Source organism: Schistocerca cancellata, chromosome 6, assembly GCF_023864275.1.
Source record: "Schistocerca cancellata isolate TAMUIC-IGC-003103 chromosome 6, iqSchCanc2.1, whole genome shotgun sequence".
Classification (NCBI taxonomy): Eukaryota; Metazoa; Arthropoda; class Insecta; order Orthoptera; family Acrididae; genus Schistocerca; species Schistocerca cancellata.
In genome coordinates this window covers 77519685-77533247 of record NC_064631.1, presented here as the reverse complement: position 1 = coordinate 77533247, position 13563 = coordinate 77519685, and the positions used below count along the sequence as shown (strand labels likewise).

The window sequence follows — 13563 nt, the reverse complement described above, 5'->3', positions numbered from 1 at the left end:
TGAAACTTGTTACAGAACTCAATTAGTCTTTCTCCTCTTTCATTCCTTGTCCCAAGCCCATATTTTCCTGTAACCTTTTCTTCTACTCCTTCCCCTACAACCGCATTCCAGTCGCCCCTGTCTATTAGGTTTTCGTCCCCCTTTACATACTGCATTACCCTTTCAATATCCTCATATACTTTCTCTATCTGTTCGTCTTCAGCTTGCGACGTCGGCATGTATACCTGAACTATCGTTGTCGGTGTTGGTCTGCTGTCGATTCTGATTAGAACAACCCGGTCACTGAACTGTTCACAGTAACACACCCTCTGCCCTATTTTCCTATTCATAACGAATCCTACACCTTTTATACCATTTTCCGCTGCTGTTGATATTACCCGATACTCATCTGACCATAAATCCTTGTCTTCCTTCCACTTCACTTCACTGACCCCTACTATATCTAGATTGAGCCTTTGCATTTCCGTGCTCAGATTTCATAGTTTCCCTACCACGTTCAAGCTTCTGACATTCCACGCCCCGACTCGTAGAACGTTATCCTTTCCTTGATTATTCAATCTCTTTCTCATGGTACCCTCCCCCTTGGCAGTCCCCTCCCGGAGATCCGAATGGGGGATTATTCCGGAATCTTTTGCCAATGATCATCATGACACTTCTTCAAATACAGGCCACATGTCCTGTGGATACACGTTACGTGTATTTAATGCAGTCGTTTCCATTGCCTTCTGCATCGTCATGTTGATCATTGCTGATTCTTTCGCCTTTAGGGGCACCACCCCTAGGACAAGAGAGTGCCCTGAACCTCTATCCGTTCCTCCGCCCTCTTTGACAAGGCTGTTGGCAGAATGAGGCTGACTTCTTATGCCAGAAGTCTTCGGTCCGCAATGCTGATTATTTATCAAAATTTAGGCAGTGGCGGAGATCGAACCCGGGACCGAAGACGTTTTGAATATGAATCAAAGACGCTACCCCTAGACCACGGATTACCGCCGGAGATGTGGACTAGGGCAGAGCCGGTCCCTATATAGGAAACCAGAGGGAGCGGCTATTGGCCGCTGTCTGCACGTGGCTTGGCGGTGGCGCCGTCGCTGCGCGGAAGAGCCGCCGCGGACTCGGAGCCCTCTATGGGCTGGCCGCGTCCATTTGTTCTGGCGCGTGTTCGACTTCCGCGGCGGGAGGTACTAAAACAATGATAGACAATGACTGCCAGCAACAATTGGGAGGAATTCGCAAGTCTGTTTCCCAAATGCGACACTGAATTTTAAGGCTAAAGCTCTCGGATATCTCTTTGTCAGATGCTCACCTCTGCACAGGTCGGTAGTACTCGAATTGTAAAAAGCCGTTTCGAATACCGCCCTGATACAGTTCCTCATCACTCTCTCATTTCAGGTCAGCACATTTCTCGCTTTCAATACGTTTTTGCTTTGTCTTCCGTTTCCGTTCCAGAGTCTCTCAGGAAATATCCACCAGCACCAGTGCTGAACAGAGAGTGCAACCAAGACTACAAGATACCAGACAGCGACGTCGTTCTGGAGAAGGGCACTCCAATAGTGCTGTCTGTGCTGGGCCTCCACCACGATCCCACGCATTTCCCTGACCCCGACCGCTTCGACCCTGAGAGGTTCTCCGAAGAGTCCAAAGCTAAGTGCCACCCCTATGTCTACCTGCCTTTCGGGGAGGGACCACGCATTTGCATAGGTGAGTACGTTGTTGGCTGATGCCTGTGTTAAGTTACATTGTCACCTCATGGTAGCATAGATTGGCAGAGTGACCACTTTTCACAGATTTTCGTATTGTCCGTCCTGTATTGTTGTGTTTTCCAATGTAGTTCACTCTATGGTCATAGAAGAGATGCGATATACTACGTGTGGACTGTCTCAGTAAAAGTTTCATTGCTGTACACACCGTTTTCTGAGCAACAGTTCCATCTTCATCCGTACTCTGCAAACCTCTGTGAAGTGCATGGTTCACGGTACACTGTACCAGTTTACACAGTTTTTTCCTGTTTCATTCACGTACAGAACGAGGTAAGAGTGACTGCTTAAACGTCTCTCATAGCGATGTAAATTAGTCTAATCCTACATGAATCCTACAGGAGCAGTTGTAGGTAATTGTGGTTTTTTTACGAGACTGATCACTTAAGGTTGTTTCTTGAAACTTAACGAGTGATTCTTCATGGTATAGTTTGCGTGTGACTTTAGGCGCTCGCCAGTTCAGTTCTTTCACCGTCTGCAGCTCGCCCTTTCATGGGTGATACAAACCTGTTGCTATTCACGCTGTCCTTCTTGGCGTCTGTTCGGTATAATCTGCTGCACCTACCTGGTACAGGTCGCAAACACTTTATTAATATTCTACGGCGGTCACACAAATGATTAGTAAGAAATCTCTTTTGTAGACTGATTGCTTTCTACCAACGACCCCCGTCGGAGGTTCGAGTCCTCTCTTGGGCATGAGTGTGGGTGTTGCCCTTAGCGTAACTTAGTTTAAGTTAGATTAAATAATTCCTAGGCTTAGGGACTGATGACGTCAGCAGTTTGTTCCTATAACACCTTATCACAAATTTCCAAATTTCTTCCAACGAGCCACAGACTGCCATCGGCTGTACCTATGACGGAGCCTCTGTCATTAATCCATTTCATACGCCTAGAAATTCTTACACCCATACAGTGCTATGAAGTGACCAATTCCAGCTACGACTCACTGATATTGTGGACCTATGATACCATTTTTTTTCGTTTTCTGATGTGCACAATTTTACATTTCTGAACATTGAAAGCAAGCTACCAACTATTCATTGCACCACTTGAAAATCTTGCGAAGATCTGGCTGAATATGCGTGTAAATTTTTCAGAGATTACTCCATTATGGATAATTGCATCATATATGAAAAGTCTGAGGTTATTGTTAATACTTCCTGCAAGGTAATTAATATACATCATGAACAATTTCATGTTACTAACGTTATATTTAGATGTCTGTGATAGAAATAAGGTAAAATTGAGACAAGCTGTAATCCACAGATAAGATGTTTAGTGTTGAGTGCTCCACCAGACTCCAGTGCGTATGAGACAGATCATAATGTCAGTTGGGCAATATGTTTATGAAAGTGTGACGTGAGACATCAACGCTCAAAGTTTACAGCCAGTGCAATGCCCGCCGCTTCGCCAATCAGCCATCTCATATGTTAGCTGGTCGCCAGCTCTAAACCTTCCTCAACAATTGCATACCAAGCGAGCAGTGCATACCGACCTTCCGGCATGCGTGAAGCAAGGTAAAAATATTAAGCGGTGTGCTACGTTGCTAAAAATGTATTTTTGTCACGCAAATAGTAGCAAACCGTAGTGTCATTTACTGAATACTATATATCATATATTATGGCGAAGTTTCATTACGGTTGATACACTGGTGGATTTATCTTTTCTGGTTGCCCCATTTAGACTGGTGTGTTCAGTGTCTGAATCGGCACTAAAAGCAGGATTATTAGCAATTATACTACGTTCATATGAGGAAGTAAACACGCAAAGACTAAGGCCATGAATAATTTCACTTTTCGGTATATAATAAGGTTGGGTTGCTACCTAGTAAGTATGCAAACCGGACAAAAATAATCAGTCACCTTCGGGAGACATCTCGCTTGTACTACGTGACACCACCTCATGAGCTCTGATTCAGCCAGGGAGATCTACGACACCTATTTATTTCAGCCTCCGACCAGTCACGAAATTTAAACTACAGTGGAAGTTGGTTGGATTTTTGCTCAAATGTGCTGCACATTGCCTGTACTACGCTCGTCTACAGCATCACGCTGCACTTCTGAGATCTAAGCGCAGAGTGAGGACGTAAAGGTAGCGAGAAAATAGTGTCTCCCACCGAACGTGAAGTGCTGTTGAAGGGTTTTGCCTCAGTTCGTGCCGCTCAAACAACGTCTCCTCCTTCATGACAGTTCTCAGCCGCAATAAAGACGTTCCTGCAGCGTTTTCGATGGAAAGGGTTTTGACCACCCACCATACAGCCAGGACTGATTTACATCTCTTCGCTCACATGAACCTGTAGCTATGAGGACAGCCTTTTGGCACAGACAACAATCTACAGGCCAGCGTGGGAAATTGCCGGAACTCGCAGGCAGCACACTGCTATGACGAGGATATTGAAAATTCAGTACCACACTACGACAAAGGGCGGTAGCCGAAAGTTGTAGCTAAATGCTACAAATAAAACAGTTTTGATTTTCGCTGTGATTTCTACTTCGCTATCTATCTGAATTTGGAAAAAAAATATCCCACGTAACATGAGGGTAACTTCAAAGTAAGTGCACATCAATGACGTACTGGTGAAAGCCACAAGAATATCAGCAATCTGAAAAGACAGACGTCTGTGCCTAAAGATATATCCAGATCTACTGCTTCCTTCTCGTAAACATACAATCAAAGATATCTGAGGCTATACTGGAAGCCTCAGCTGCAACAGACGTGTCAAAATTCAAATATTTGTGGTCCATATCTGAGAACTCACATTAGGCAAACATATACTTGCTCAGCAATCTGTAACTCCATTAACTAAAGGTTCACACAGAGAGGTCCATGATACATAACTCCTTAAGGACGCCGAAATTTAAGCAATTAAGTCTCATTAGGGTATTTAAGGCACGAAAAGCCTCTGCAGCTAGAAACAACACACACACATTTGAATTTCCTGCTTGATTATCAGAATTCTCAACACTTAATTAGAGTAGATTAGATTAGATTAAGTATTCATTCCATACACCCATAAAAGAGGGAATCCTCCTGGGTGTTGAACATGTCAGATAAAGACATTACAACAATGTAATTAGAAAAACTTGAGTTTCATTAATTTTTAATGATCTTCAGTCAATAAAAAGTAAAATTATGTACATGAATTAAATTTAAACTTCTAATATTTACAGGTCTAATACATCTGCTTTCATTAAATCCATCATTCAGACATTTGCTAGTTTCTTGGCTATTACAACCAAGTATTGTCAAAAATTGAAGTAAATTATTCGCTTCAGTGATCCTCAGGTAAGAACAGTCAGATTATGTACAAGATTAAAAATTAAACTTCCACTATTTACAGACTTAAGACTTACATCTGATTTCCATACATCCATCATTCACGCAGTAGGTAGTTACTTGGCTGTTACAACCAAGTATTGTCAAAAATTAAAGTATAATAAATTTTCATTAATATGGTCTACGGCACTTGTTGAGAAACTCGTGGATGGAATAGAAGGAGTTGGCCACCAAAAATTCTTTTAAATTATGTTTAAATTTTGCCTTGTCTGAAACTAAATTCTTAAAGGTTGCTGGTAACGTATTGAAAATATGTGTTGCTGAATATTGGACCCCTTTCTGGGCAAGAGTAAGTGATTTTAAAACTTTATGTATATTGTTCTTATTCCTAGTATTGATACTGTGTACTAAGAAATTACTGAGCGAGGTGGCGCAGTGGTTAGCACACTGGACTCGCATTCGGAAGGACGACGGTTCAATCCCGCGTCCAGCTATCCTCATTTAGGTTTTCCGTGATTTCCCTAAATCGCTCCAGGCAAATGTCGGGATGGTTCCTTTGAAAGGGCATGGCCGACTTCCTTCCCCATCCTTCCCTACTCCGATGAGACCAATGACCTCGCTGTTTGGTCTCCTCCCCCAAACAACCCAACCCAACCAAGCAGTTAGTTGGAAAGAGAGATGTACTATTTACAACAAACTTCATTAAGGAATAAATATACTGAGAAGCTGTGGTTAATATGCCCAATTCTTTGAATAGGTTTCGACATGATGTTCTTGGATTTACACTACTCATTACTCTTATTATACGCTTTTGTACTCTAAAAATTTTATCTCTGTTGGTGGAGTTACCACAAAATATGATACCATATGACATAATGGAGTGAAAATAAGCAAAATATGCCAGTTTTTTTATATTTATATCTCTTATGTCTGACATCATTCGCATTGCAAACACAGACTTATTTAGGTGCTTTAGCAGTTCGTTAGTATGTTGCTCCCAACTGAATTTATTATTAAGTTGTAATCCCAAGAATTTTACACTCTCAACTTCTCCTATTTCCATGTCGTCATATTTTATACACACACCAGAAAGAAATATCTTGGAAGTTCCGAACTGCATATAGTCGGTCTTTTCAAAGTTTAATGGCAGTGAATTGGCTATGAACCACTTATTAATGTCAGTAAAAATTTGATTAGATGCCCTTTCTAAATTTATATTTGATTTACTATTTATTGCAATGTTTGTATCATCTTCAAATAAGACATACTTGGCATCTGGTAATGTAACAGATGACACGTCATTAATATACACAAGAAACAGTAGTGGACCCAGTATGGATCCTTGGGGAACATCACTTGTAATTTCTTTCCAGTCAGATGATGTCTCTTTGCTGAAGTGTTACGTAATGACACCCTTTGTTTTCCATCAGTAAGATATGACTGAAACCACTTTGCAGCACTACCAGTGACGCCATAATATTTTAATTTACTTAAAAGAATGCTGTGATTCATACAGTCAAAAGCCTTTGACAGGTCACAGAATATACCAGCTGCCTCTAATTTGTTGTCCAATGAATTAAGGACATTTTCGCTGTAAGTGTAAATAGCTTTCTCAATATCAGAACCCTTAAGAAACCCAAACTGTGACTTTGACAGTATGTTATTTTCACTAAGGTACTTAAGTAGACACTTGAACATAACCTTTTCAAATATTTATGAAAAAGCTGGCAAAAGTGAGATCGGTCGGTAATTTGATGGCATTTCTTTGTCCCCTTTCTTGTGGAGAGGTATAACTTCAGCATATTTAAGCCAGTCCGCAAATGTTCCTGTGACAAGTGATTGATTACACAAATAACTTAAGATATGACTAAGCACACATGAACACTCTTTTATTAACTATGTTGATATGTTATCATAACCACTAGAATGTTTTGATTTCAAGGACTTTATGATGGATTCTATTTCTTTGGGTGAAGTAAGTGTCAATTCCATTTTACTGAGATTGCTTGTGTGCACTGGTCTCAGATATTCCATTGCATTATTTACTGAACCTGACAACCCCATGCTATCAGTAACAGAGATAAAATACTTGTTTAAATGGTTTGTAACACAACATGCATTTGTTACCAGGGTTTCACTTATTTTTAGAGCTATTTGTTCCTCCTTATTTCTGGTCCTACCTGTCTCTGACTTAACTATGTCCCATATTGGTTTTATTTTATTGCTGGATGTATTTATCTTCATCTCATAATGCAGGTGTTTAGATTTCTGGATAACCTTCTTCAATATTTTGCAGTAATTTTTGTAATGAGCTATAATGCTAGTATCAAAGGTGTCCCTACGTATCAGATAGAGTTTCCTTTCTGTCTCACATTATCACATGATAATGACGACGATTGATACATATGGAGATTCTTTGCAGTTTTTTCTGCTCGTTTTCTATTTCAGTAAGATGTTAGTAATCTTCGTGAAACGGCGTTCTCCGTTAAATGTTTGCCCTTATGGGAACCTGAATGGGGCCACGCTTGAGAACACACAAGACACGCGCCCCAGCCTTTGTTTTAGTCAGTCCGACCGCTTTCAGCAGCCTCCCCAAAGACGTGAAGATGTATACAGTTAGGTTGGCTCTAGAAGGTAGATCCTGTTTCGACAGTCGACTGCTTCCTTTGAGTGTCGAGGTTTTAAACGGCGACGAAAGCTAATTTGTTTGATCATCTGCAGGCACCACGTGTCTTCCGTAGTTAGTACAGTCGACCTCCATGCTACAAATGGTTCAAATGGCTCCAAGCATTATGGGACTTAATATCTGAGATCATCAGTCCCCTAGACTTAGAACTACTAAAACGTAACTAACCTAAAGACATCACACACATACATGCCCGAAGCACGATTCGAACCTGCGACCGTAGCAGCAGCGCCGTTCCGGACTGAAGCGCCTAAAACCGCTCGGCCACAGCGGCCGGCACCTCCATGCCACATGGACCTATAGCCTAGGTGTCATGTTGCAGTTATTCACCGTACCTTTGTGCCTAAGGCCTCAGACTTTCAGGAAAGGCTGCCGGTTTTGTCGAGCAAAGCAATTTGTAACACTATCACAACAAAAAGGCGAATGAATGTGTACTGAATGCAGATTGTTGAAATCACTCACAGTGTATATTTCTCATTATTGATAAAACAAGAAACTGAATGACGGCAGGTATACTGACGTACTCACCTCTTTGCACGTATAAATATATACCACTGTAATAAGATACGAGACAATTTCAACAAGCTTTCTAGTACGAGACGTGGAGTACGGTCCTTAAAAGAAGAACCACAACTCGAAACGCTGCTGAAGGGCAGTAAGAAAGGAGATAAGGACATTACTGTTTTCCTTTGCCCTGGTGTGCAAAAGCCAGTTACGGAGTGTTAAATTCCAAAAAAAACGTTGTTTACAATAGCTGTCAAATTTTCTGGTGAATCTTGCAAAACGAAATGTCGGCAAGATGACCGCTTTCTAGAACGAATGAGAATCGATGCTGAATTGTTTCACCATAAATCGCTACCCATTAACAGTAATTCCTATTAAATATAATTTGCCGCGTGTAACTTGAGTAGAAATAACGGTCAAGTTTATTAAATTCAGTGAAGTGAATTTTTTTTTTTTAATTCATGGGTAAAGTTGGTAGAAACGTTAAAATGGCTACACCGTTTGGGGTAGAGTCAGACACAGACAGTGACGAGCAAAATATGGCGAGTCACGAAACTCAAAATAATGAATTATCGGTGGGTGAAAATGAGCCTACGACCGAACATGCTGAAGAACCCACCCAGAGCGAATCTGTACGTACTAATTTCGCTGAACAGTTCACATTCTTCAGAGAACAGGTGCAAGGTTTACATCGCTCTGTTCATGAACAAAATCCACACATTAAAGAAGTTCACAAAAATGTAACGGACAGTTTAGATGCAAAACTACAAAATGTAACTGCCAATTTAATGGCATAACTACAAAATGTGACTATCAATTTAGATGCAAAACTGCAAACTGCAGCCACTGATGACTTTGACGAAATGCGAAAAACATACAAGCACTAGCCCGAAGCTGTCAATGATGTAACCAAGCAGGCCGCGCAAGTTAATGCAGCGCAAAGTACATTAGAAAATTCTGTGCAGCAAATAGCTGCACAAGTACAGGCACCCGCTATCGAAGAGGAGAAATCTGTAGAAGCGAAGTTTGTAGATAAAGGCAATCAGTTTACTCTTGACTCTGTAAACTGGTTGAACATGACAGACGACCAATTTCAAGAATGTTTACGGAACGAACTGCTGTAACCACAAAGAAAGCTACAAACGAAGCTTTGTATGCAGCAAACATGTCAGGTGAAAACACCGAACAGGTTTCTGAATGGAAACACACTTACACAAGAGGTAGAAATGTTAAAAAAGGAGCTTCAAGCAATAAAAAACGCAGCAGGTGAGTCTGATTTACGTGTCAGTAACTTGTCAGAGACGCAGACTGTGACATCTTGAGCAGCGACATCAATCAGCTGTTCGGCAACAATGCCCATTCTGCAACTCGTTCCCATAGCTTGTGAACAGCGGGGTGGCCAATTCTCTTTCTGACTTACTTGTGGAAGAGAGTTTACTAAAATACAGACAATTTCAAAGTTTTACACCCTGTCATTGAATGATAAACAGAAAATACAGTTTGTCACTACACACATTCAAGTTGATGGAGCCTTATGGGCAAGTGAAGTAATAGATTATTGTAATACTTATGAGGGATTCGAGAAAACGTTTCTAAATAAGTATTGGTCATGTAACAGAAATCTACAATTTTTTTTAGATACCAAAGTTACAATGATACATATACATACATAAATCAGTTCTGTACTAAGGGAGCCATTTTAATGGTGGTTTCAAATTATTATTTATTTAATTTTTATTATTAAATTTTATATTATTCTGTCTTTTAATATGTCTGAACTCAAATACAAGTCTGAATCAAATTACAATTATCTTAGCCAAGTGAGCCGTCAACTAAAGCAAGAAAATTATGTACTTGGAAAAATCTTGTAAAAATATTCTTTTATATTGAAATTGGAATTTAATTACCACCATATTTTTTAGCTAGACTCCTCACTGGGAATAATTTTTGGACGTGATTAACGCCTAAATGCTGTCGGACTTCGTTTTGTGGAAAGTGAAATTTTGGATGCAGGTTCTATTCTGAAAGCAAACCAAACGTATTACACTAATTGGTGCAGTTAATACGCGACCATTCACTAACAGACATTCCCATACAAAGTAATTCATGAAAAAAGCTGAGGAAAAAAGTATGATTAGTCGTAATAACAAACACAATGAACTTAAATAGTCATTTTTATGCAAAATGAGCACAAATAACAAAATCTCTATGTAACATAGACAAAGCAATACATCTTATAACCGTAACAGACAATGGCTGACCAGGAAGAGGGAGAACAAAAGAGTTGCGAGTCCTTGTTCGCTTAAATTACATAGATAATTCAATTACAGAGATATTAGATTCATTATAATCGTAGTGACTATTGTCAGCAATAAAATCATCTCAGCGCTACTGCCCGAAAACACACAGTCACGAAGTCCGGTAACACTTGGGGAAACTACAGAACTATGAGTTTCTTAAATCAGTAGGCTTGAAACCTCGTAATGACGTCGCTCAATACATTTCCCCACTGGAATATGATGAGCGAATCATATGCCAAGAATACTTCTCGCATATATCTTATGCTTCAACGACATTCAAGAAAAACGATGGAATTAGCATTGTCATCCAGCATCAAGACGCTTTAACTCTTCCATACAAGAGTTTCATATATTTGGATGGATGATTTAAGAGAAAGGATGGTAGTCATACAGCGGGATCAAAGCTTACACGTAGTCTTTGGCATTCCTGTCCCAGGAATATGAACTTACAATATACGATTTAATATTGCTTTTAAATTAACAGTATCTTGTTGCTGTTTGAAATTTTTTATTGAGTTCTTAGTTCTAAAAATAATAGTACTGGTTGAAAATGTTTTTACTTCGCATTTCAGTACTGTCTACAGCTACTGCCGAGGTATAGTTTCCCCTACACTAATATTATTACTAGTGAAATTCCACCCAAAATAGAGGATTTTAATTTATAGTTTGAACTTGGTGGCTCTTCACATTTTCCACCTAGCAGTTGAAATAATGTAATAATACAATGACGCGGATGATGCTAAAGAAATGTTCATCGCAAACAGCTGCACAAAATGAACTGAGTGGAACTCACACTTAGAACTAGCATGATTTGGACAGGTGAAACTTAAAAACTAATCTATCTAAATATGCACTCTCACATTCAAACACTCACGTCATGTGCCAAAGAGAGAAATTCTGTAAACTTTTGCTGCGCGGGATTAGCCGAGCGGTCTCAGGCGCTGCAGTCATGGACTGTGCGGCTGGTACCGGTGGAGGTTCGAGTCCTCCCTCGGGCATGGGTGTGTGTGTGTGTCCTCAGGATAGTTTATGTTAAGTAGTGTGTAAGCTTAGGGACTGATTACCTTAGCAGTTAAGTCCCATAAGATTTCACACATATTTGAACATCTTTTTTGTAAACTATTTTTTTCCTTCATTTGAAATTTTTTAACTTTCTTGATGATTTGAGTCCATTTTTAATCTTTATATATTATAATATTTATATGTTGCACATTTTTAACTTTTTTGTATTTAAAAAACTTTTTCAAGGGCATGATGCTTATATATTCGTGCATTGATATTGCGCTACTTATTGAGAAACATAAAAAATAAATAAACAGAATATCTTTACACACAGGTATATATATTAACACAGACACCCACACTCAAACACACTCACAAGCATACACACACCCACACACCCACACACACACACACACACACACACACACATATACACAGAGACACACACACACGCACATGCACACACACAAGCACTCACACATCCAGGCACACTATACATCACACATGCAATGGTTATACTATGCTAGAAGAGCCATACTGTTAGGTGCAAGCACTCACTTAGCCAGTCAGTCACTCACTCTCTCTCATTCACACCGACGGAGTGTCCCACCCCCTCTCGCGCTTCAAGTTAATAGTGTGAGTACTGGAGGGTTTCGAACCCGTCATCATTAATGGCTCCTTTAGCGTCATGAGGTGACAATCCGAGTTCAGATTGAATCCCAGTTTGCTGTTCCAAATGCGGAGGTTGCGGCGGAGCACCGCGAACACCCCTGTACGGGCACTGCAAGTAGACATAGACCACGAACACACGTGACACTGCACGTCACGCACCCTTAGTCCGCTTCTGGGTGACTCCATCTATTGTATGATATGCATACATTTTGTATCTTAGACCACGAACTCCACAATCGGCAATCATCTGCCTCATCTTTCATTGAGCCGATAACCTTTTTCCGAGGAAAAATACCGTAAGAATTATCAGCTGCATTCCCGATGTGTTGAATTCATTACCAGGACACCTAATTACTTCATATGGATCGCAGTTTTTCACCCGATAGATGAAGCTATCCATACAAAGTAACCTTGGTTCCTCGGAATGAAGTTTAGCAAACTCATAGTGGAAGCAGTGCATGTGGAGTTGGAGATGTCCAATATACACATACTCAAATAGATTGGTTTCGTAAACTCTCCTGAAATCTTCGACATCTCCACAGCAACAAAGTTCTCATTGAAAATAGTGACCTACTTAAAATTTGGTCTGGCGATGCAATTTCTTAAGCCCCAATGCTCACCCCTTTCGGTAATAATGAAAATATCGCTTTCATTTCTTACATTCTACATGGTTTTACCGAGAATCAAATTATTCGTAAATTTATAAAAATCTTTTTCTAAATCGCTAGTGGCGCCCCACTCCCCCCCCCCCCCCCCACTTCTTCGCATTTAATTCAATATACTCTTTCAACCAGGGGGACAGACTGAAGGAGATAGCCCGGGTTATTCTACCTAGCTCCATATCTAAGTTAAGACACTGCTGAAGATTACGATAATGAATTATATACCTCTGCTTGTGTCCAACAGTGATTATCAGTTTACGGATAGTGGTTCCTCGCGGAACCTGTTGCTCTGGACATAACAGCAAGTCGCTTGTCATTTCATGCAAACTAATGGGGTATATTAGGCCTGTCTCCACAGCATACAGAATATGTTGATTTAGAATCATTCGACCCTGCTATATAATTTGATCTGCATATATGTTTCAGGTATGAGGATGGGCCTGTTGCAAACCAATGTGGGTCTCGTGAACATCCTGTCGTAGTATAGTGTACGAACCACTCAGAAGACAGTAACAAACCTGGATTACCACCCTAGGTCCATAATCCTCTTGTCTAAAAGTGGAATCCATCTTCAGTTTGTAAAGCGTTTCTAGGAGGACAAAAATGAAGAACAGTGTTCAGGAACAGAGTGATCAGTATTGATGCCTGAAGTTGTAATTACTGTGTTTTGTGTTGTCTGTGTAAGTAAGCATTATGAGACGTAGATA

General features: G+C 40.3%; 1 protein-coding gene across 1 annotated transcript in view; it reads left to right on the top strand.

Annotated features, from left to right (window-relative positions):
• LOC126088149 (cytochrome P450 6k1-like) overlaps positions 1-13338 on the top strand; it is a 62549-nt gene extending 49211 nt beyond the window's left edge. Inside the window, exons 2-3 of the mRNA XM_049906265.1 lie at positions 1447-1698; positions 13283-13338. Coding sequence (XP_049762222.1) covers positions 1447-1698; positions 13283-13338 — 308 coding nt within the window. The remainder of the gene's footprint in view (positions 1-1446; positions 1699-13282) is intronic.
• The last annotated feature ends 225 nt before the right edge of the window (positions 13339-13563 follow it).